This window comes from Acanthopagrus latus, chromosome 3 (genome assembly GCF_904848185.1).
Source record: "Acanthopagrus latus isolate v.2019 chromosome 3, fAcaLat1.1, whole genome shotgun sequence".
In the NCBI taxonomy this organism is placed as follows: domain Eukaryota; kingdom Metazoa; phylum Chordata; class Actinopteri; order Spariformes; family Sparidae; genus Acanthopagrus; species Acanthopagrus latus.
In genome coordinates, this window is record NC_051041.1 from 3508440 (window position 1) to 3534161 (window position 25722).

Consider the following 25722-nt stretch of genomic DNA (forward strand, 5'->3'; position numbering starts at 1 on the left):
CTTATGATGGGATAACAAAAATCATACTTTGGTAAATTTAAATATAATTTGTCAAAGGTATATATTTGGTTAACCTGAAAAATCAGCTTTACAAAACTACTAACCTGCCTCACACTACAGCATCTTGTGTCCCTGAATGGGTCGATAAATTAACCCTAAAAACACCATTATTGGACCAACAGCTCCAACAGTAATTCACAGAGCAAATCACAGATTTTAAGCACAGAACACAAATAAAGAATGAGGAAGATATTTCAATTTTGGAAAATATTTATTTAAATTTCACATATTTCCTCACATTAGAAAAGAACACAAAACATGCTGTTTGGATGCATAAAAGGAAGAGAATCTCTGTTTATGACAGTGGAATGATTATGGTTTTGTAATAATGACTCTGCATATTATCATATTAACGAACCCTGTTGTTACACCTGTGTTTCAACATTCAGCTTCTCATTAAGAGAAAATAATCTTTCATGTGTCTGACAACAAGTCTGAGTGATGAAATTGTGGCTCTGGGATTCAAAACTATTTCTCCATAAAGCAAAAAAAAAAAAGCAAAAAAAAAAGATGGCGGTCACTCATCATGGAACTTTGGCAGCTTGTCACCAGGCACCACCACATGCTCCACCCCTTTTTCTGTGATCACCACCAGGTGAGCGATGCCTCCGCTGACGTTGTCTCTGCCCATAGCGAGAGCGAGAGCTGTGAGCACAGAGAGAGAGGGATGAAACAAAGGGAGGGAAGAGGAGGAGCGAAGACAGGAAGAGAAATATAGGTCAAGTTGAACAAGCACAGTGATGCAGTTTTTGACATTTATACAGCTTCAAACTGCAAATATTAACACCAACAAGCATTTAATTGTGATTGAAAAATGACTTTCATTTAAATCTTTCTTTCACTACTGCAGATCTTTGGATTTTGATGAGTAAAAATGATGGACTAGTACCATTAGTGGCAAACTGCAGGCATTCCTCTCTGCTCATGTTGGGTTTGTATTTGGCATCAACGTAACCGTAGATGTAAGTGCTGCCTGAGCCGCCGATGGTAACAGGCTGACTGACCAACATCCCACCTAGAGCCACCACGTACACCTGGAGACAGATGGAGCGTATCTTTAATATCATCATCACTTCTCATCTGATGTTTAACTGTCTTTACAACCACTTCCCACCTGTGGCCCTTTCTTCCTGTCCCAGCCTGCTGTGATGAAGCCGGCCTGCAGTTCGTCTTTGTTTTTGTAGCACAGGTCTTTAAGTACAGATGCAGCAGAAATCACCAGAGGAGGCGTCTCCATCTGGATACTACGGAGTAGAGAAGGATAAGAAAAGATCAGAGAGAGTCAGATGTTAAAGTCTGTGCTGTTGGATATATAGTATTTGGATGGGTGGATTGGATTAGGGATTATTTGCTATAGGTGAAAAATCATTGTGTGTGTGTGTGTGTGTGTGTGTGTGTGTGTGTGTGTGTGTGTGTGTCACCTGTGGAAGGACAGGTGGAACTTCGCAGCCTTGGTGACGGCCTGAGCGTCTGCGAGTGAACCTGCCATGCAGCAGAAGATCTGGTCATGAACCTGGATCACCTTGTTGATGGTCTTAGACGATACATATTCTCTGAAGAGAGAGAAAAAGAAAAGATGAGAAAATTCTCAGACCACACACACATTTACATCTCTGTAATATCATTAAACGAATAAGTTGATCATAATACAGGAATCAGGACCCACACACGCTCCGAAATGCATCGTGCAGCGTTCAACATTCAGACAGATAATACACAACTATATATTTCAGGAAATTTCAGCTTATATTAAACTTAAATTAAATCAAGTGATAAGTAGGACATTTTCCTCTGAACTGTTAAGCGGAAGCATGAAAATAGCCTCCACAGGAAATTATCAAGCACAGGTACCTCAGATTTCCACTAGTGAGCTTAATAGAGGAATACATTAAAATGTGGATGTTTTAAAGTTTATGTAAAATGTAGTTTTTACTGGATAGCTGTAACATGTAAACACTACCGGAGCTGAGAAGTTGTCATGTTGCCAAAAACAACATGACAAAATTACAAAACTGTGTAAATTTGCAGGCTGTTGGCTGACAAAACTGATGGATTTGTAACATATTCACTCAATACATGTTACAATGGTTTTGTACAAAACAAATCTTCTACCAGAGTTTCGTTTCTGTGCATCAACTTGAATTCATAGATTTTATCTTCATCATGAATATGCAGAACAATACAGGGGACTTCAGTGTCTCACCCTCCGATGGAAGCTCTGGAATCTGACCCAATCACGACCCCTCCATCAAAAACTGCAGCCAGGATGGTGGTCTGAGGGAGGAGAGTGTTACTGTATTCACCAGCTAGATAAATACTGTATAGCACTGTGTTATTCAGCATCACAGGTTTACATGTTTCTCCTGCCTGCCTGCTCATTCATACCGACTGAATGCTGCTATGAATTCTGGGATATAGAGTTCTATCAAGGCTTGGTTTTTCAGGGGCTAAAACTTGAAAATGAAAGTTTAGTCAGGGTCGTTTTCTGTAGAAATGTGACAACTAAGCTCAGTCAGGGCTAACAAGAACTAATTACTGGTAGTTAAACACGTGGAATGTCGAGTCGATGTTATTTCATTGTGTGTTAACACTCAGGTGTAGCATCACCTGCTACTCCGCGAAATCGGTTATCGCTCTTTTTACGCGTAAAGGCGCGTAAACATGCTGCTTCAGTAGGTGAAGATACGAGTGATGAGCCGGATTTACTCACCCCTGTGCTGACTCCTTTGACTTGAGAGCCCGTGTAGTGTTTCTCCATTTTTACTTCAAAATCGAAAGAGAGGAAGGAGAGGTGACGCAGTGAACAGTGCGACCTCAGGCGCACGGAGACGCACAGAGGAGACGCAGCCACATCCAGTATGGCGCTATCAAATGTCCTCGAAACTCCTGCGGCAGGGTTTAATTTCGACAACGCAGCGAGGTATGAGCTTCTTTTCGTGTTTTCGCATCAGCAGAATGTTTCAGCGATGATGTGAAAATTAAATAAAACTGTTCGTGACGCTGAGCTTTCATCGCTTTCAAAAGTGAAAGTAACTTTTTCCTGCTTGTTTATCGATGTAATCAATTAAACGATAAAATGATGGTGTGTTCACGGTTATATCAACTATAAATATATAATTATCACTTGACCCTCCTTCTCTTTCCTCTCCTCACTCCCCCTCTCTAGGAATGCTGCATTAGAGGGTCTATTCGAAAGAGGACAAGCACCTAAACCTCTGAAAACTGGCACCACGATAGCAGGAGTTGTGTTCAAGGCGAGTATGGATGTTTAAACTGCACTGATAAAAACACTAGTAAACCAAAGTTACATCAAACTTGAACATACCCAACATTCTGTGTATTTCCTTGCATAAAAAATGTTGCAAAATAGCAGGAGGATGTTTTTTTTTTTTTATTAGACTGAACTTTATTTTAAGTGCTGAGACAATGAGATGCAGTCTTCTAAAGTTCTTATTTGCGCTTGCATTGCCACAATCCATAACATTAATGATGAACTCTCTTGCTCTCTCTCTGTCGTATATATTTATGTATATATCTATATATAAATTAAATGAATGTCCACTCTGATTACTAATGCTAACGATTATTTTAATTGTTTTCTCTGTTTTTCTTTACCAAATCAAATTATTATAACAAAAACAGAACCACTAAAGACCTGATGACAGATATTTAAAGTATTTGTAATGTTTGCATATGCTGTTTAAATGTATAAATGGCATAAATTTGGTTACTAGTGTCCCCATTCATCTGTGTTGGTGCAGGATGGGGTGGTGCTGGGAGCAGACACGAGAGCTACCTCCAGTGAAGTGGTGGCCGACAAGATGTGTGCAAAGATCCACTACATTGCTCCGAACATATAGTAAGTCTCATTCATGTCACACTGAATCCACAAGCGGTGAAGTCTGCCTTGGCATGTTCTTACTGTTATGAGTCAGCTCAATGCACTTTTTTTTGGGGGGGGGGAGTTACAATGTATATTCCACTTAAAACACTTTCTGTCTTTACTTGAGATGTCCTACATTTTGCTCTCTGACTTACCAATTCCCTTTTTCATCTTTCCCATCCTCCTTTCTATCTTTTTATTCCTCTCTCTCCCTCCCTAGTTGTTGTGGAGCAGGAACAGCAGCAGACACAGAGAAGACCACAGACCTTCTCTCCTCCAACCTCACCATCTTCTCTCTGAACAGCGGGAGGAACCCTCGTGTCATCATGGCCGTCAACATACTGCAGGATATGCTGTACAGGTTCGTATAACAGCAGACATGCACCTGTATCCACAACAACTCCTTCTTTTACTGCAGCAACAAAGTTACAACTTCTGTCATGAAAAGAAAGAACAGCTCCTACCTTCAAAATGTGTCTAAGTGATCTCATGATACATTACACTTGGAAAGGATAAAATATTTTTTAAGCAGACTCTGATATTACAGTTTGATTTGGCAATCACTCATTTCACAACTGACACAAAAAAGTTAAATTTTCACAATATTTTATCTTATTAAATGAGCAGATGAAGGGAATGAGAGAAGGTTAGATGACAATGTAGCAGGGGGTAGTCTAGTCTGCTCGTCTGCATGTTTCTCTAATTTTGCTTTATATCAGTAAATGTGCTTGAATATCATATTGTGATTCTGTCATGCATATTTTGGCTCAATATAAAGACTGTGGTGATCGTCAGGCATCGTGTGTTTTGATCTCTCTACTCCTCAGGTACCACGGCAAAATTGGTGCCAATCTTATACTGGGAGGCGTAGACTGCACTGGGAACCACCTGTACACAGTGGGACCATACGGGAGTGTAAATGAGGTCCCTTACCTTGCAATGGGTATGTGACGTAACACAATGCATCGCCTGCGCTGTTACTGTACCATTGTGTTGTTTTGTTTTTTTGTCAGTGAAGTTACTTTGCTGCTCTTTTCTGTCCTTTCAGTTGAGTCGACTGTTACTGCTCAAGTTATTTACCTCACTCTTGATCTTTACGTATCAAATGTGTCGTTTGAAATTGCAGACGCTTTATTTATATTGATTAACTCACTGCCAGAATTTATCTAATTATGCTCTATGTTACACTGTATGAAGGGTCAGAGGTCATGATTTTCCCATTCCATGATTTACTATTATAAATATTAGACTATATCAAGTCTGTCTAATCTGACTTGACTTTGTGTCTGTGCAGGATCTGGAGATCTGGCTGCTCTTGGGATTCTTGAGGATGGGTTCAAACTGGACCTGGAGGTATGCTACATGTACAGCTGTTGTTGAATACTGTGACAATGATTGTCGGTCGATCATTTATGCATGCTCACAAACTTATGACATTTTTTGTATCTTTTAATCGAATAATTGCACTGTAGGCCAAAGAAACCTCAGAGTATTTGGAAATTGCTGCAGACTGATTTTAAAACCGGCCTCTGTCTTCTCCTTCATGTTCTGTATGTATCTGTTTCAAACTCTGTCAGCTGGAGGAGGCGAAGGAGTTGGTGCGTGTTGCAATCCATGCAGGCATCATGAGTGACCTCGGCTCAGGCAACAACATCGATATATGTGTGATCACCAGACAAGGAGTGGACTACATCAGACCCTACCAGGAGTCAGAGTACAAAGACAACAGGTAGGCCTGTAACATGAGTATTACATATGAGTATGAGGTTAGTCAACCTCTACTCTCTGGGTTGATTCCAAAAAGATGAGTTGGATCAAGTGGCTCCATATTTGAAAGGATTATAAATAGATTTGATTCCTTTATTCCAGATTTCCTTGTAAATATCTTTAATTTATCATTGGTATGTTATGCATTAACACACCAATGATAAATTAAAGAGATGATGTCAGCTGTACCACACATGCCAGATTAAAGTATGATGTTTTAAAAGTGGATAAATGAAAGCAAAACTTTAACATACTTAAAGAAGACCTCCCCCTGGACCTTCTTAAATGCTGGACCACACAAACACTTATACCACTTGTGTTATGCAGTGACCCAAAGGAAAGTCTGTTTCATTTTATGGAGGATAATACAGGTTGGAATAGACAAACAAATATGGTTTATTTTTTAAACCAACCATATTTAATGTGTGTCAGGAAGTGTCACCAATACAATGACACAGTGAATCTCCAGGTACTGATTCAGTGTCAGAAATTAACTCACCGCAATCTCCCTCTCTTCTTCTCTTCTAGGAAAATAAAGTACAGATATCGTCCGGGCACGACGCCTGTTATGACGGAGAAAGTCGTCCCCTTAAAGCTGGAGGTGGTGCAGGAGAGCGTGCAGCAGATGGATACAGCCTGAGCCGCGGTGCACCATCATTCATTCATTCATTCATTCATTCATTCATATTACATTTTAAAGGAATGTAGTGAAACAAATCAAACTTTTAATTTTCACTGCCCTCATGGTTTCTACTCAGCTGCTCTTCTTCACTGAACTGTAGTTCAGAAACTACGTCACTGCAGCTCCACAGTTAACAGGAAGACTGTTATTACAACACGTTTTTACAAAATGGAATAATAAAACAAATAACTGAAGAAACATTTTGTTTGACTCCTGCCTGATTTCTTTGCAATTTGTATAATTATTTATACTGCTGTTTCCAAACATCAGCTTTGTACTAATGGTAACACATTAAAGCAAACAAAGGTTTCCAGGCTGCTTCATGTGATGTTGGTTTATACATAATATAATAAAAAGGCATTAGAAAATGTACTTTTACACTCATGAAACTTTCTCACAGGCATCAGTTCAGCAGCCTAGTTCACCTCAATGGACCTCCACAAACCTGTGTGGTGCATTTCTGCCTAGAGACGAATGATGAGGCAAAATATAGTGCTCTCCTATTGGTTATCCGGCTTCAGCCACCTTTTTGTTGTTTTAAGATGAATATCATGGAGGTTCTCTTGTAGTCTTTGTTTTTGGAAAGTAGATTAGTTAACTTTGCTGACAAAAAACAGCCAGGATAGGCCAGATTAGTAGCTACGCATCGTCTTTGTGTCGTTGAACACTTCAAATTTTTTATTTTGCGCATATATAAAACTCTTAGAAACTCTTTCACTTTCGTATTCTCTGTCACGCACAAGGAAATTAGCTATCCACGACACTTTGTCAGTCAGCTTCGTCGTTTTATAAAACCCAACACTTGAACAGTAGAATATAAACAGAAGAAAATTAATCCAGTTTAATACAGAATGGCTCTCTTCGACGTGAGCGGTTTTAAAGATTATTCTGAGCTCCGCAGGCAGATTCATCCCGGCGGGAAGACGCACCTCGTCGACCGGACCAACCACTACAATTTTGGGGCAAAAACCCAGGAGTTTGCAGTTCCTCTGGGTGTAGATGTGAGTATCCTGAGTTTTGGTTGGAAAGTAATATACTGTATTTATACACCAGCATGACGCGTCAGACGCGGCGTGGGTCAACTTGTTTTACGCGTCTGTGGTTTTCAGTGTTTGGTGCGTGTTTGCTTCCTGACATACAATATGCATTTATCTTAATTATCAAAAGTTACTGTCAAAGAATATAAAGTTATGATGGATATCCCAGTCTCATGTTCACACACACACACACACACACAAACACACACACACACACTGCTGTTACACATCCTTCAGATGCCTTCTCTGGTTTCCTTTTAGCCGTCAGGGTTCATCAGGTCCTGCAGCCGTGACGGAGGTGTGTGTATAGAGCTGGACCACGGTACGACCACTCTGGCCTTCAAGTTCAGACATGGAGTCATCGTGGCTGTGGACTCCAGAGCATCAGCTGGACGTTACTTAGGTAAATACACACATCTGGGAAAGTGTGCAAATGTGTTTTCTGTCTTTTTCATATGAAAAGGGTGAGAAAAGCCTGGCAGGTATTAGCTTCTGTAAATAAAAGACAGGAGGCAGAGAATGACAGGACGCACTCTGATCACACAAGGAACAAAGGTCTCAACCAGGTGTGGAGCTCTGACATGTCAAATTTAGAGAGCATGAACTGAATATCACAAAGTTTAGATAAGACAAATGTGAAAAAGTGCTGCCACTCTGCTGCTTCATAGTGCTGACACTCAAAACCCTCAAGATTAATTTGACATTATGCAAGACAAGATTGCACACTGGCATTTCTGTTGTGATAATAATAAGATGTGAGGTACGCACACAAAATCATATAAGGACCAGCTTGAAGGCTGTAACAAAAGAGGGAGATGTGTTCAGAACAATATGATAACAATATTAAACTTTTTACTCTTACTCTTTTTTATTTTGCCAGTTGGCAGCAGAGTTACAGATGTGTCCGGGGTGGATGTTGTCTTCTTGTATCCTTTGGATTCTGCACAGAAGCCTCACCTTAATGAAATCACTCATGCTCGACAGATGGGTGCCTATGATGCTCTGGATGATTATTTCTGTTAAATAAAGTAAATGTCTCTGTTCTATTCCCAGCGTCTAACGACGTCAACAAGGTCATAGAGATCAACCCCTACCTGCTGGGCACCATGTCGGGCAGCGCTGCAGACTGCCAGTACTGGGAGAGACTGCTGGCCAAAGAATGCAGGTCTGTCAGGCAATATTTTTTAATGTTGGTCCCATTGTCTGTCAAACTTTTTTAAATTATTCAGCTTGGTTTTCATCCTTGTATCTGTGGGTTTGGTGATGTATTGCATGCAGGTAGTTTGTTGGGAATTTGGATGCATATCCAAGTGATTTATTATTAATCAGAAGGAAAAATAACTAGACACACACTGTGAATTAGTTTGTTTTATTTGAGCGAAGGTGAGAGGTTCACTGTGACTGCACAGTGACGAGGTCCTAGGTTCAAACTCCATATTGGCCAGTTACTATAACTAGTCATTGTAACTTACAACTAATCAAAACCTAATTTTGAAACACAAGAACACAATTATTTAACAATAATACCTGATGTAGATTCACAGCACATTACACACTTTTTTTTTATTAAGTCATACATAAAATACCCAAATATGATTCAATTAAAAATTAAGTATCAGAAGTCAGTGTTCTTGTAAATACAGGAGGCTGCCAACACAAAAAAATATAGTATTGTTATTGTGCTGTCAGGCTACAAGTTTAGGACAACCTGGTAACATGCTGGGCTGATTAATTTGTTAAAGGATTTTCATACAAGTTGATTGATATCGTCTTTTATTATAATTTAATCCAGGCTGTACAGGCTGAGGAACAACCACAGGATCTCTGTTGCTGCTGCCTCCAAGCTGCTGTCCAACATGATGCTGGGTTACAGAGGTATGGGCCTCTCTATGGGCAGCATGATCTGTGGATGGGACAAAGAGGTGAGCTGTGGCTGTGTTTGGGGACCAGAAGTCACTTTACTTGTGTTATTATGGCCTTCGTCATAGTCAGAAATATTACGATATATCTCAAAATGTATGCATTAAAGTATAACTCCTTTAACTAGTGAAATGAAAGCTTACACTAAAGGATGGAGCAGCTTATTAAATGTGACACATTTCCCAAAAAGACAGTAGTAATGTCACACCTTAAAATGGAAGTAGTTTGGTATTATTATCACAACGGTGCCCTGTGAACGACTGTGTTCTCCACCAGGGTCCTGGTCTGTACTACGTGGACGATAACGGGACGCGTCTCTCTGGTCGTATGTTCTCCACCGGCTGTGGTAACAGTTACGCGTACGGTGTGGTGGACAGCGGTTACCGGGAAGACATGACGGTGGAGGAGGCGTATGAGCTGGGCCGTCGGGGCATCGCTCACGCTACACACAGGGATGCTTATTCTGGAGGAGTGGTGAACAGTGAGCGCAGTTTATTTCTTGTATCTCTCTCTGAAATATTATTTTTGGTCACACCAGTAATTGGTTGTCCTACATGACTTGTGCTGAAGCATCATCATGATGCTAACATTTATGTTTTAATGGAATATTGCAATAAGACTCAGATGGATGTCCATGAAATGTGGTTGAGATGTTCACGTCCCCCTCAGGATGATTTGTATTGTTATGGTGTTCCTCTAACTGTTAATCTGTCACAATAATCAAACCTTCAAAACCAAGAACAGTTACATAATTTTCAACTGCACTTTGTGTTTAGTGGTAATTATATATGTATTATTAGTTTAATTTGAACCCCTTGAGATGCATTATTTCATGGTCAAGCGGGTCCTTAGACACACTTAGAACATCGAATTAACAGACATTTAATCAAAATAAATACATAAATAATAGTAATGATAATAAAATGAAATAATTCCAAAAAACAATCAACATTATAATATTAACACATACAGCCTCTCCGACAACAACAAACCATACGTGTCTGAGAAAAATGCACAAAACAAACAAAAAAATAAACAAAGTAAAGTGTTTTATTATAACAAAAAGAAACACTAAAGTGGACTTTGGGATAAACCACTTCCTGTGTCTCTGTCTTCTTCATTTCCTGTCATGTCTCAAACATTCAAATAAAAACACAACATGCACAGCAAATAAATAGATTGACCAAAGACTGTGTGTATTTGTGTGTTCATGTCTGTTTTGTTTGTGTGTTTGTCTCAGTGTACCACATGCAGGAGGACGGCTGGATAAAGGTGTGTAAGGAGGACGTGTCAGAGCTGATCCACCGCTACAGGAAGGGAATGTTCTGATTCTGACCCGTCAGCCTCAGCTCTCTGAACATGGTCCAATGATTTGTGTCTTTCCAAAGTGAAATTTCACATTTGTGAAATGAATGAATCTCTTTGTCTCACAGCAGAGTGTAGGGACCAGAGAAAGTCTGTGGCTGATTTAAAATGAAAATGGATTGTAAGATTTTACAATAATACTTACAACTATTTTTCTCTACATATGAACCTGATCTTTGCAGGATCTGTTTGTCATCGTTAAGATGTTCAGATGTTGGTTTGGTTTTTGTTCGTTGTATTCTGTAACATCGATACTCCACATGGTTCAGTGTGGTAATCTGTGGTTTGTTGACATCCTGTTGAGATTTTACAACACAGAGATCCAAATAAAGACTGTTGTTCATCTCACTGCTCGTTCCTGTAGTTACTTACCTGAACTGATACATGATGTTACATTTTGATATAAAATGTCAGGTAAAACAGTCACAAGACTAAGTATGTTGCTGGATCGAGAAGAATTAGATCTTTTTTAAAGAAAGTAAAACATTCCCAGCCGCTCAAAAAATATGCTGACTTGTGGATAATATTATTCACTTGTGTGATTGTGTCATCACACATTTTCAATGCTGGGTAAGTCTTTGTTTTAGTTTTTGTAAATATAAAAGTAAAGTTTTCTTTATCTTTAGAGGACATGAATAAGATCACATCATCTGATTCTTACAGATTGTTTTTATTATTTCTGGGCATCTTCTTAAACGTGACCATAATCATACAGGATGTGTTAAATCTTTTGTCCAGATGATAAAACAGCAAAAGTATGTTTTACAAACATGAAGAATGGGTGATATCACTTAGTGTAAATTTAACTTTTGTATTTGTTTGTGTGGTTTGTTACACATGTCTAGATTAAAAAATCAGGTAGGCTGGTGATACAACATGATGAACATTTAACATAGAATATGAAACTCAACTGTGATGTCATCTGTAACCTCGCACAACTCAGTAACACAGGTTACACAGGTCATGAAGTTATTTGTCTTCATTTTATAAAGCTGGTCAATCAACACAGTCTCTAAACAGGATCTGTTGTATTCTTGCCCTTAAATGAAAGGATATTGTTGGCAACATGACTACAAAACACGTATAAAATGTTACCAAAGCTTTGTTAGCTACATTATTAATAGTAAGTAAGCGCATCTCTTAGTTGCTTTTTCTACAGTATCATTAACCAGCAGCACATGACATCTTGTTGGGCAAAGAAGAGCTGATTTCAAAGAGCCATAGCAGTGATATTTTCGGGCAACTGATGACGTATCAGTTGCCAGGCAGATTTCAGTGCAACAGGTTTATCCAGGGGAAAACCAAATGACCAGACTGAGTCCTGAGTCTGGAAACATGCAGTACACTCATACACTCTTTACAATAGTCAGTAATTGGAAACGGAAATATTTTTCCTCTATTTCTCTGTAATTTTATGATGAATAAAATATTTTAATTTTAAGACTTTTCTGGTCAGAGGGAGCAACAAAGTAATGCAGAATGAATTTACCAAAATGGTCTCCAATTATGAAAATCATGATTTTCATGTGAAAACTCAAAACTACAACTAAAAAAAACATCGTTTAATTGTCTATAAAGCTAAATAAATTGGCTTGTTGTTGCTTCTTTAACTTTATTACCTCCAGGTCAGAGTCATGTTGATCAGTGAACATGTAGGTGATACTAATTTAACTGTTTCGTCTTTCACAGATGTGTAAAAATGTTCTTTATATCTAAACACAAAAGGAGAAAAAACATTTGGAAAATTTGTGACTTTATTGAAAATCTAAAATACAGTGCAAAAGAATGAAACAGCAGAAAAACTTCATTTGACATTCATCTACTTAACCAAACACAGGAAACAATTTTGAGCTTCACTGTTCAACGTGTTAACAAACTAAAACAAGCAAAAGTATTTCTCTATCATTGTGCTGGGAAGCTTTAAGAAAGCCCACAACCCTTTTAGAAAATCAGAAAAAAAATCAATTATATAATTCAAAAAAGATTAAAAGAGATTTTAAGAAACAAAAACAACATACTTTTATTTAATAAAGAAAAAAAACCCTCAGACATAAATTAATCACCCTGGCCCCACGAACCTGGTCTGAATCAAAATAAAGTCTTCAAATTCACTCATAAAGAAATATACAGGCAACATATTTACACAGATGGAAAATATATTTGGGCTGGTAACACTGATACAACCTGTCATTGTTTATGCATTTTCATGCTGTTGTTTATATCATAATGTGCATTTTCTGGAAATTAAAACAGGAAACCATTTAGACATGTTGTCTTAACCAGGTCAAATTAAATAAACATTGAGATAATTCACCATAGTGATAAAAAAACATGTTACTTTTCCCTTCCAAAGCATCCTGCTGATCCTCACAGTGAACTGGAGTCACCAGGAGTAAAACAGATAAACAACCATTTAAACCTGCAGGTTAATTTAGGATGTCCATTTTTGTAGCATGTTTTTGGATGTTGCTGATTGATTTGTACTTTTGTCTCCAGTGATCTGATACAACCAGAGAGTATAAATAGTACAGACAACTCTCCTGGTTGACAAATATCTGTTATCTCAAGGTATATATTGTGTTGCCAGGCCCAAGTAGTTTAATATATATGAAGATGTGAATGCACGTACTGGGATGTGTGCCAATATTTACATTTAAATTTCTATTACCAATAATGATTTTCCCAGAAAACCCCAACACCAGAGCTATTAAACTGTAAATATGTTTTTGTTTTAGACAAAAAAAAAATCTTCAAATGATTATGTATGCATGTAGAGAGCAGTGATGATTTATCTTTCACTTTTTTATATATATATCTATATCTATATCTATATATATATATATATAGATATAGATAGATAGATAGATAGATATAGATATTCTCATTTGATTTGCCAACATTGGAGTCTTTTCAAACAAAATTCCACTTTTTATTTGAGACCAAATGATCAAAATGATTGAATGTCACCATTTATAGTAATTGTATTTTTTTTAAAAACACTTGACAACTGATTTTTGTTTTTTTGTTTTCTTTGTATTCCAATCAATAAGCATCTACTGATAGATTTCCAACCCTGATTCAGTTTATATTTTTATGAAAATCCAATGAACTCCCAGTTTATGCAGAGGAATGTGGTGACATCGCTTCTTGTTCCAGTGCAGAATTTATTCATAAACCTAAAGAGACAAAAGGAAAAACATTACAAAAAATATATATAAATGAAAATTCCACAACAAATCCACATATTTTAAGAATCATTTATACCTTAAATATCCATGATTCAGTTATAATGTTAACATTTAGTTGTATAGCATTTACCTGCTATGTTTCTAAAGTACAAGTTGTTTATTGAAATCTGGTTCATCAACAAATGATTTTCTGAAAGTTGAACCTGCCAATGTCCTAACTTTAAATTAAATGGTTTCATTTTTTATGTTAAATCAATTGAAATTGACATCAATTTCTTTATAATGACAAAGCGTCAAATAAATGTTTCAGTAAATAAACAGTCTCAGAAAGTTATTTTACACATAGTTTAGAGCAGCTTTGTTTAACAACAGGTGTCTGAATTAATGTCCAATATAAAGAAACTCACTGTGTTCAGGTTGGTGTGTTTGTCGTTTAGGCTTTTGGGTTCAGTTCCTCCATCACCTCAGGGTTGATCACAGCTGTAAGGTCAGAAACACAATGTTAGACTAAATCCTGCTGTTTTTTTCAAACAGCAGACACTGCAAGAAAAGTTCATCAGCACAAAATCAAAAAACTCTTAAATCTCCTAAAGTGTCAGATCAGAGGAAATAGAATAAAAACAAGTGACACTTACGAGATGGAGGGCGTTTGGCTGAAAAACAAATAAATTACAAATTATTCAAATATCAAAGTTTAAAATGCCAGACTTCTTTCTTTACATCTTCTAATTTTTTCTTCAACACTGTAATATAATCATACTGTAATGAAACTGTGGCTGTGAGCCTTAAAGTGTTTACTGCTGTAGTAAAAGATTTTGTTGTGCAGGAAAATGTTTAATTTTGCAATAAAAGCATCCTCTCAAAGTTTAAAATCAAAATGATGAAAAAAGACACTGTTTCTGTTTTGGTCTCTCACCGCTCTTCTTCTTATAAAGGAAGAATCCAATTCCAGCGATGACGAGAGCGAGAACAGCCACGGCAGCGACGATGATGGCAATCAGGTTGAGCTTCTCTGTTGAGCAGAAAACAACAAAAATAGTCTCAACCTGTTCAGGTGAAGCAGGTTAGAGGAGAAGAACATGAAGCCAACCAGACATCAAACCTGTACACAGACACTGTGGTCATTTGTCCTGCTGTTATCTTTAATTTCTATTTCCATGTGTCTGCACATAATTAATGTATCATGCTTATTTATCCTCAGCTAGCTTTGCTGTCTTTGTTTAGCTTTGTGTTGCGCCTTATATGTTTTTTGGTGCAATGACAGCTTCAGACTGTCATGATCAAGCTACTTTTTGACTGTCAAAAAACTATCTTTATTTCTAAAATGATTCTAAAATATTTTACTCATCCTCTTAAACTGACCGGCACTTAAATCAACACAGAGCCTTTAATCTCTGAACTGTGGTTACACATTAAAATGTCTACACGTGGTACTACAATAGATTTACAAGGTGGCAGACATCTTATTTCAAAATGTAAACGGCAACCAGAAAAACATGTTTAGTTTGTTTCATTAATGACACTGTTCTCTGTTAATCCAATTTAAAAAATGTAAACGTAGATTACATTTGCTGCTATCCTTTTAAGAGTCCAGAGGTGAACATGTGCTTTGGTTTTATGTTAGTCTGAGTCTTCTAGATTAAATAAACTGTAAGTAAAACAACACGGGGAAACAAAACTTCCAACACTCATATAAACACATGAACTGCAGGACTGTTACAGTAAAATAAATGTGTTTCTCACCGTCAACATTTCTGATTCCAGTCTTACCTTCGTTGGTTCTGATCACTGCTTTGTCCAGTCTGGTGATGATGTCCTCGTTCACACCAGAGAGCTGAAACACACAGTCGTACCTGGTCCAGTCTTCAGGTGTGACTGATGAAAGTTTCAGGTCAACACTCATCTGGAAGGTTCCATCGTGGTTGGGGAGGATCTCTCCGTGGTCCACCTCCTCATGAAGCTCCTCTCCATCTTTCCTCCAGACGAGTGAGGCTCTGTGAGGGTAGAAACCTGTAGCGAGGCAGCTGACTGGAGAGGAGGGAGTCTTCTGGAGGAGAGACACTGAGGGAAGCTCTGGAGAGGAAAGAGAGACAGTTTATAGGTTCTTCATTAGTATTTACTGGATATTAATACTACTGTTTGATGGAATGTATTTAAAATGTTTTAGTGACAGACAAAATATGTGAATACATAACAAGAAGGGAGAAACGGGTGAGAAAATGGGGTGAGACAGATGAGAAATAGAGAAGGAGAGTGAGAGGCTGAGATGGACAAATACAGATGAAGGTTAGATAATAGAGATAACAGAAGAAAGTAAAAATTTGTGTAAACTGAGACAAAGTGTGTCTCTGTATGTCAGTTTATATCAATTGTGATGTGACTGTTGGTTAGACACAGAAGAGAAATATGAAGATTGTTGTGCTCATTAAACTCCATCAGGTCAGGTGATTCTACCTGTTCTCAGCAGAACGCTCCTCCCATAGCCCACATACTTCTTCACCCACTCAGGACAAATCTGGGTGAGGTAGTTCTTGTCCTGCGCTATCCAAGCCTTGTCATTATCCCACTTGTGTTTGGTGATGACAGCCTGCTGTTTTGGAGCGATCCATGTCAGCGTCTTCAGGTCAAAGGCTACAAAGTCTTCTCCATCATAACCATACTGATCATAGCCAGTGACCTGATCAGTCTCATCATCCCACTCACAGCCGTACATGTTCTGGACAACATGGACACCTGAGACAGAAACAGAGAGGACATTAAACCAGAGTGAGATCACAGCTCAGTCATCTATCATCAGCTGATATCACATCTTCACCACAGAGACACACTGATCCACAGACACCACAACACCAGGATCTACACCTCCTGCTGTTATTGGCTGGATGGAAGCCGCTCACAGCCAATCATCATCTGGACAGTGTGGACGTCTTCAGAGAGAGACAGAGAGGCTGCTGGGAAACAGAGTGAGATCCTGACACAGTTCATATCCTCTGTTTCACCACAGAGACACACTGACTCCACTGAGACCAACAGTTCATCTCCACTGTTGAAGGTGGAGTGGCTTCATGTCCACACACACACACACACACACACACACACACACACACACACACTGAGGTGGAGTCCTGGCCAGCAGATTAAACCTGATCCTGGACTGAACATTAGACCCACTGAGACCCTGCAGCCAGTGGATCAGTCCAACAACATCCTCCTCCTGTGAGAAACTACAGACTCGACGGTCCTGAAGCTGCTCTAGAAGCTTCACTGAAGGAGAGTTTCAGTCCAGGATGAGTCTCTAGACTCCAGCTGCTCAGCCAGGACAGTGTGTCCTGTTCAGCTCTGTGTTACTACAACTGGTCAGGATGAGCCGACACCATCGGGACCATTATGGAGACTGGGGGGCAGTCTGTGTGTCCTGATTGGTCCATCCATCAGTCAATCACTCAGTACAACCAACAGCTGTTTCCACCTGCAGATGTTGGTTTGATGCTGCTGATGTGACGGACCAACACACTGTGGTCAGTACAGTAGAGTTAATCTGATCTAATCTGGAGTTAAACTTTATATTTAACACTGAAATTAATTCTTCTCATCATTATTTATTCTTTTTTGATCAATTGATTAACATTTACTTGTTTTAAAAAGTGAGGAAATGATGAAAAATGTCCATCACAAGTTCTCAGAGCCAAAAGGTGAAATCTTTAAATGTCTTCTTCTGTATTATGGGATGGACAGACTGTGTGTCAGTACAGTGGAGTTAATATAATATAATCTGTAGTTCTACTTTATATTTAGGATGAAATCAATGATTCTTTTCATTGATCATTAGTTTTTGATGAATTAATTAACCATTTATTCATTTTAAAAAGTGGGAAAATTGTGAAAAATGTTCTTCACAAGTTCTCAGAGCCGAACGTGAAATCATCAAATATCTTTTATATATTATGGGATGGACAGACTGTGTATCAATACAGCAGAGTTAATGTAATATAATCTGTATTTTACTACATATTTATGGCTCAAACTGACTTTTCTTGTCATTATTGATTATGTAATGATTATTTTTTGGCTAATCAATAAATCATTTACGCTGTTGAAGTCAGAAAATGGTGAAAAAAGTCCATCACAAGTTCTCAGAGCCAAACGTGAAATCTTCTGAATACTTCTTCTATATTATGGGATGGACAGACTGTGTGTCAGTACAGTAGATTTAAAGTTATCTAATCTGTTTTTACTACATATTCTGGATTCAAACTCATTTATTTTCTCATTATTGATTATGTAATGACTATTTTTTTGGTTAATCAATAAATCGTTTATGCTGTAAAATATCAAGCAACAGTGAAAACGTCTCATCACAAGTTTCCAGAGTCGGAGGTGAAATCTTTAAATATCTTCTTTTGTCCGACCGACACTGAACAGAATTTAATTTATAACGATATAAAACAGAGAAAAGCAGCAAATTCTCATATTTGAGAAACTTGAACTAGAAAATGTTTGTGAGTTTTGTTCAGTAAAAGACTTAAATCAATATTTGATCGTCAAAATGTTTGTCAATGAATTTCCTGTTGATCAACTAATCGATTAATTGACTGATCACTTCAGCACAACATCTGTTTATTATGACAGAGACACACTGTGGTCAGGTGGAGTTAATCTAATCTAATCTGTAGATCTACTATATATCCTGTATATTATGGGATGGACACAGTGTGGTCAGCACAGTGGAGTCGTCCTGTTAAACTCTTTAAACCTCTGATCTGAATGAGACAGTCACCTTGTGCTGCTGTCAGCCAGGTGTATTAAAACATGCTGCTCCTCCTCTCATATGAGGACCCAGCAGCAGCAGCCTGCGTCCCATTTACAGTCCTGCTCCGTAGGTTAAGAAACCAGGCAGTGATGTTCCTCTATCAGCTGTGTGTTGTTAAGCTGCTGTGATAAACAGCTTCCTACAGTAGAGTTATTATGGACCGACTCACTGTGGGCACTTCAGTAGAGTCACTCTGATCTAATCTAGTGGAGATAAAGGGTCAATAATCTCTGCTGGTTATTATGGGATGGACAGAAACACTGTGTCAGTGTAGTACAGCAGCATCCAGTAGTCTCAGTCTCAGTGATGTTTCTGTTCAGTCTGACTGAGAGTTTAGAGAAGAAAAGCCTCCAACAGACAGTTTAATGTGTGTGTGTGTGTGTGTGACTGTTTGCTCATATACAAATAATCAAATAGAATGAAAATATAAACAACATTTTATCAATACAAAGTGAAAAAAAACAAACCTCCAGTTTGGTTGAAGCGTGGCTTCAAAATGTCAATGTTGGCTCTGAAGGTCTGCTGGGCGCCCATAAAGTTCCCAGTGTTCCTCTCCCAGTACTGAGGATCTGCTGCCTTGTTCACCCAGTCCTGTTTGGGTTCTGTCTTCTTGGTGTTACTGTCATAGTGAACCATCTCAACCTCATTTACCAACCCAACAACCACAAACTCTGGGAAGTTTGGGACTCCAGAAGATGCAGTGTAGAAATACTTCAGAGAGTGAGTCACTGTAAGATAAAGTGATTATTTCAGTTTTTATGAATCACTGAACAATACCAAGTACACTACCACATTTGAGACATCTCTGGTGTAAAGTCAATAAAAGCAATTTAAAAAATACATTTATGAGTAAAACTTTGCTCCAGACACTTTTTACTTTAATATTTCTCTTGCTTTTGTCTTGAAAAAGCTTTTTTTTTTCCTGAGGAAAATATAAATCAAGTCAAATATTTAGCTCATGCAATTATGTTCCTGCCTTTCATTGATACACAGCAATTTGTGAAACTTTTTTTCCTAGCGCTGGATATCTCTCCAGTTTGTTTCTAGTTAGTGGAGTAATTTATCCATCTTAGTTCATACTTTACACTCCTCATAATCTTATTAGTTTTCTTCTTTTGACCATTTTTAAGTGACTGTTTTGCTCTTTTCTATTTTCATTGCAATGTTCATCATCAAGTAATCACTCATTTTATCTTTGTTCATGTTATTGTGTCTGAGAATAAATATCTATTTCTAAATAGAACCATCAAGAAAATAAATATCTGACCCAGACCACTTGTGTTCCTGACTTTCAAATCTTAATTTATGTAAATTTAAGAATTATACTTAAAATTAACTCCAAATATATTTTAAGACAATCATGAAAATGTTAAGCTCTATGTTTAAGAAATAATTCTTATGTTATACTTGTATTTCTCATTTACTCAGTCTGTACAGTTTCTATTAGTAACAGTTAAATGCTGGATCACAAGCAGATTAGATTTATTAATCTAGTTAAATTCCAACAGTCCCTCCGTTAGGAAATTATAGTTATTAACTTTTAGTCTGGATGAGAAAGGTTTTTTTCTATTGCCTGTTAAAAGGTCAAAAATCTAAACAGTATTGCAAAACCAGTGCTGGATTCATTAGACTAAAACTGATATTGATACTTTTACAAATTGAAGAACATTATAGTAATTAAAATATTATACATGATCTTAAGTGGGATTTTTTTTTTAAATATAGAAACGTAACATACAGTTTTTAGTGACAGAGGCATAATCATATCAGGACATTTCTGTTCTAAATAAACTCTTCATCGCTCTCTGGTGGACAAACTCTGTAATGAAGACTCTGTTTGACTTTTCTGTTCTTAAGTTTACCAACATATCAACATATCTGTAATAAGTTCATATCTGCAGATTTATCTGAGGCTGATTTATTGAACCAACAAAACTCAGTATGGACCAACTACATTAAAACAGATGTTTGTTGCAGTGTGTAGATTTAAACTGTGGAATTATCTGGAATTTCTTTTTTTTTTTTAATTACACTTTAAAAATATATTCAAATGATTATTCATAGCAGGCTGTAATTGATTTGTGTGTTTTTCTATGTGCACATTATCGTGTTAACTGTAAAGAATTCATATGAAATACAGTGACGTGTTTCAATAAAATGCGGTACTTACAATAATAATATAAAACACAATTTCTACAAGACTCTTGTTTTTTTCCCACGTTTTCATAAACAACTGATATCAAAACTGATCAGCGCACTAAATATCTATAAAATCTTTGTTTTATCGCCTTGTTCTGATGTTTTCTCCTCTTTATTTATCGGAGTATTTTGTGCTGCGTAGTTCTGCTGATATGTTAACATTAAGATCGATCAGATGATTTAAAATAATGTCCGAAATATAAAAGATACAAAAATAGACAAATCCACTTTTTAACCTCCATGTTCAGACAGACTGTTTTTCTCTTCTAACAGAAACTATCAGTGATTAATGAGATGAACAGACAGAATTTACTAACGTCAACTTTAACATGATCAGTTTGAAACATTTCTATAATCTGCATGGAGTCCTGGAGCTAAACACAAAAGACTATCAAACAAGCATTTAATTAATATTTACAGAACATAAAGACACGAAACATTTTTTCATTTACAACCAGCTGATTTAAAATAAAGTGAACTCACCTGCCGCCGCGTCATGTAGAGCTGCTCCCAGGAGAGCCAGAAGAACCAAGATCTTCATGGTGAAGTGTCTTTCTGAAGTTTTCCTCAAATTTGATAGACTAATGTGATTCTTTAATCACAGACACACTCAGTTTGGTCCTGCTTCTCCCACTTCCAGCGGTGAAATGAGGAGAGAACGCAGAGAAGCGTTTACATGATCTCCATCTGAGCCAATGAGAATTCAGCCTGAGCACGACGTCACTTATAACTGGGTAAATCTGACCCGCTGAGGTTGTAAAGCGAAAGTAAGATGATCTTCTTGTATCCTGTGTGAGAGGATGAGGAGACATGCGGGGTTTTATTTGAGTGTCTCAGCTTTGTTCGCATATGAAGGAGGATTAAACCTCCTGCTGCTCACATCTCCTGTCATGTTGTGTAGCTTGATGTGATGTAATGTGCAGAAATGTGTGAATGTTGTGGGAGGTCAGAGGTCACTGTCAGCTGCAGCTCACACACTCTGGAGTCTGTGTGGATGCTGGAGTGTCTGATTGTTCTTCTGCTCTGTGTGGCTGAACCTGGGATTGAAAACAGTCCTGATCAATATATCAGCAACACACAACAGATTAAAATAAGGTTTTCTTGATGTTCCAGTGAGTGAATGTGGGGAGGAGCGCCCCCCAGCGGGTCCAACCTGCAGCTGATGTGCAGCAGTACAGACTGTTATTATCTGCTGTGTTAAACACGTGTGTGTGCAGATAAATGAGACGGAGGGGAACATCTTATATCCTTTAACAAGTCCATATTCACTATTTCATTCATGTGTCAGTGTGTCTCAGTTCAATCAGACTCGCTGAGTCACAATCAGGACAGACGATATAATAAAACACATGAGAGATGCGATGAAACAACATCTGACCTCAGTGTTTTTTACTCTGAGGCGAAAACAAGAAGCAGAGAAATCAAACTGAAAGCAGAAAGAGAGTCAGAGAGCTTCTTCAGCACAGACCTCAGATCAGCTCAGCTCTGTCCTTCAGCCTCGACGCCTCTGAGCTGATTTGGAGCTGCGGACGCTGAAAACTGCTGCAGCCACAGAAATGTAACACCACTGTTGATGTTTGAACACCTGATGCCTGTTTTTTTCATTCTGCTCTTCGCTTTGGCACCGTTTACACTCTGTTTCACTGCTCGTTTAATGTCCCTGGAGCTCTTTATAAAAGGTTATTGAATGTAATAAATGAAACTCAGATGTTTTGTTGTCTCTTCTTCAGCTGAGACAATATTATTCATGATTATCACGCAGAGAAAACAACTCGTGTCGCAGCTTTTATCTGGACAGTTTGTATTGTTGGTGACATTGAGGCTTGAGCTCTGGTTGACAGAGGCTCTTCCTGATCGCTGCTGATCAACACCTGAGTTTATCACTGAGCTCACCTGTACAGAGGTGTCAGCAGTGTGACAGCGCCCCCTGTGGATGAACCGTGTATCTGCTTCTGACCTGCTGATGGGAAACCACCTGAGGATGTCACCTGACTTTCTGCTGGGTCAGTCTGTCAGAACATCTGGATCATTAATGACTCTGATCAAAAGTATTCTTCAAATTAAAGATAATAACATAAAATCAATTAAAATGTGTTTAGTGTCAACAAACAGCCTCAGTGCTTCCTGAAATATTTATCTGATGAAACAACTGTGAACCTCCAATAAACAAAACATAAACAGAAAACTTTTAACTGTGTTCAGAAGAACTTTATTCATTAATAAAACACTCATCTTGGAAAGTTCTGGTAAAAATGGGGAATGTTACACTCAAAACAGTCAACTGTAATGACTGAACATCTCAAAGAAAAACTGACAAATAAATATGAGCCAATAAAAGAAGCTTTGTTAAACATTTAAGACAAAAAACATTTGGAAGGAACTTAAATAAACATTTTACAGCCACAGATGATTAAATTATCTTCAGCTTTATGTTTTATCCACACATGATAACTGACTGGAGTCATTTTTAAGTGAGGAACAAAATCCAGTTCATCTCATAAAAACATAGATTAAGATCTGTGGAGACTGTGGACATCTTTAAAAAGCTGCTCAAGACTTTGTGTCATTTTCTTATTACACTTATTTTAATGATGTTTTATTCTGAATAAGTCTGTATTAACGTGGATTGTCTAACTTCTTTTGTGAAGTACTTTATTCTACTGTTGAAGGTGTTTTATCACTACAGCTCTGCAGTATTCACATCAACAATGTTCTGTTATTGTGATCCAGCCGAGGCCTCAGCAGACTGAAGTGAAGCTGCTTTATATCAGAGTAACATGAAACTGTGAGCTGTCAGTGTGTTTTAATATAGTTTACTCAACATAACATTTGAGTTTGATCATTATTTTAATCATCTACAAGAGTAGAAAATATATCAAATATGAAATGAAAAGACCAGAAGGTTGTTTCTGTTCAGCAGATGTTAGACTGACTGCTGTTGGTTCACTGTAAAACTTTCTGACTAAACACATGTGAATGATATTCAACCTGTTTTGTTGGTGTGATGAATCTTTTGTGTGTGTTTGGATCACAGTTTGTGTCTTTACTGCAGTAAAACATGTTTCATTCTCTCACAAAGTAGAAACTTTCTCTAGGAGAACAAAGTTCAGTGTCACAGAGGTCTTACAGAGTGAAGTTCACCTCCTCTTCAAACTGTCACTCACTTCTGTCTGGACAAATACACAAATATTAATAAATGAACATCATACAGGTGGTGATTCAGACAGACAGAGCCATCAGTTACCTTTGATCAACGGTGTGTTGTTAGACTTCCTGTAGAAGAAACATCAGAACTACCTGATGACGTGTTCAAATCTGAGGAGAAAGAACTGAACAACAGTCAAATAAAGGACATAAACAGCCGTGACAGACAGATTTATTCAGGCCTGCACACAGAACCAGCTGCTGGGCCTCTGAACAGGTCCAGTGAACGGGCCCTCCACAAATCCACTTTACTCATATCAGGACAAGCTGCTGCTCTCTCTGCTACATGAACTCATGAACGTCGTCTCTTCATCAGCATCATCCTCTTCCTCACAGCTTCTTCACTGACACTATCTGCCTCCTGGTGAGTCATGTTAGCTGTAACGTTAGCCTCCTGATCTGTGTCTTCAGCCTGGCTGAGAGCAGCTTTCTGAGCTGACTCACAAAAGTCGATCAACACATTTTTTGCTCTTGCCACCTCTCGCTTGTTCTTCTTTCTTTTCTGCCATCCAGATGTATGTGCAGGTTCTGGCTCAGCAAAGTAAATTCACTTTAACATCAGCTAGTAGTTTAGATGAGTATAATTCTCAGGTCAGGACTCATGAAGAGACTCACACCATTTTCAGGCAACACTGTTTATTTAAGCACCAATAAATAAAATGTTCACTTATATTTAAGATGAACTTGATGATTGTTGGCCTCCATGGAGCCTCCCAGCAGTTTGACCCCAGACAGATTTCCTCTTTTCGCCTCCTTATGAGCAGCTCTGGATTTATGTTCAGGCAGCCACACAAACAGACAGACAGTCATAAATAAAGACCAGCTGATCTGCTCTGGACTGACTGTCAGAGCCTGAAACAGACTAGTAACAAATGTTACCAGTCTATAAAGTTAGAGCTCATGTCATTCTACACAAAACTTCTTCTGCAATAAATATTCGTGGGGAAAATAAAAGCATTTTTTAGATTTTGGTCAATATCATCATGAGCACTAATACAGCTGCTGTGGTTATAAAGTGTTGTTTGTTGAACAGATTGAAGAGCTCTGACTTCACACAGTAAACTCTTCATCCACTCCACATCAGTCTATAACCAACATGACACAACCTGAGACACTTTCACTTTTCTTGTACTGAATATTTTGTTCACCCTCACCAGCTGTATTAATACATTATTGATTTTATCCTAAAACAACTCCTACAGCAGTTATTCTCTTCTGAAACTGATTAATGTAAATTTATAATAAGAAAATAAACATTTGACTTTTTGACATTTGTCTTCAGGCAACTCATGAACGTCTACGCAGACTTTGTAAACTTCCTGATGAGCTGCAGTTTGATTATAAAGATTATTATTATCATCTCAGTGAGCTTATAAGGACCAGCTGTTGTATAAAACACCCAAAAGTCATAACTTGTTCAAAATAAAGACCTTGTGTTAAAATAGTTTTTGGGTAAAAGTTTTTAAGTAGCTGATATTAAATTAACTATTTCATTTTGATTATTTGAAGCAATGTTTTTTTTATTTTGGATTAGGTGTTAGATGATGTGTGACCCAGATGATGTGAGTCGTCCACATCCAGCCACTCACGTGTTTCCTTCATATCAA

At 37.8% G+C, this 25722-nt stretch overlaps 4 protein-coding genes across 5 annotated transcripts; 2 read left to right on the forward strand and 2 right to left on the reverse strand.

Moving 5' to 3' along the window:
- Nucleotides 1-501: 501 nt before the first annotated feature.
- psmb12 (proteasome 20S subunit beta 12) lies at nt 502-2903 on the reverse strand. The gene is made up of 6 exons (XM_037090050.1): nt 2771-2903; nt 2264-2334; nt 1482-1613; nt 1175-1304; nt 950-1094; nt 502-705 (listed from the first exon to the last, which is right to left on the reverse strand). The coding sequence occupies exons 1-6, from the start codon at nt 2816-2818 to the stop codon at nt 578-580; spliced, it is 654 nt and encodes a 217-aa protein (XP_036945945.1). The 5' UTR covers nt 2819-2903; the 3' UTR covers nt 502-577.
- On the forward strand, nt 2842-6595 carry psmb13a (proteasome 20S subunit beta 13a). The gene is made up of 8 exons (XM_037089991.1): nt 2842-2980; nt 3227-3314; nt 3822-3919; nt 4164-4304; nt 4771-4886; nt 5238-5296; nt 5521-5672; nt 6239-6595. The coding sequence occupies exons 1-8, from the start codon at nt 2919-2921 to the stop codon at nt 6348-6350; spliced, it is 828 nt and encodes a 275-aa protein (XP_036945886.1). The 5' UTR covers nt 2842-2918; the 3' UTR covers nt 6351-6595.
- A 308-nt stretch (nt 6596-6903) lies between these two features.
- Nucleotides 6904-11062, forward strand: psmb8a (proteasome 20S subunit beta 8A). The gene is made up of 6 exons (XM_037089978.1): nt 6904-7393; nt 7691-7832; nt 8483-8594; nt 9222-9351; nt 9626-9830; nt 10590-11062. The coding sequence occupies exons 1-6, from the start codon at nt 7244-7246 to the stop codon at nt 10676-10678; spliced, it is 828 nt and encodes a 275-aa protein (XP_036945873.1). The 5' UTR covers nt 6904-7243; the 3' UTR covers nt 10679-11062.
- A 1388-nt stretch (nt 11063-12450) lies between these two features.
- Nucleotides 12451-21568, reverse strand: LOC119014534 (major histocompatibility complex class I-related gene protein-like). 2 transcript variants are annotated; one of them, XM_037089825.1, is made up of 8 exons: nt 21395-21568; nt 19180-19440; nt 16357-16635; nt 15673-15975; nt 14819-14914; nt 14538-14555; nt 14310-14382; nt 12451-13890 (listed from the first exon to the last, which is right to left on the reverse strand). In XM_037089825.1, exons 1-7 carry the CDS (start codon nt 21450-21452, stop codon nt 14336-14338), a joined length of 1062 nt encoding a protein of 353 aa, XP_036945720.1. In that variant the 5' UTR covers nt 21453-21568; the 3' UTR covers nt 12451-13890; nt 14310-14335. The 2 variants fall into 2 exon arrangements, with proteins under 2 accessions (XP_036945720.1, XP_036945711.1); XM_037089816.1 differs by having other exon boundaries at nt 15646-15975.
- Nucleotides 21569-25722: the final 4154 nt, after the last annotated feature.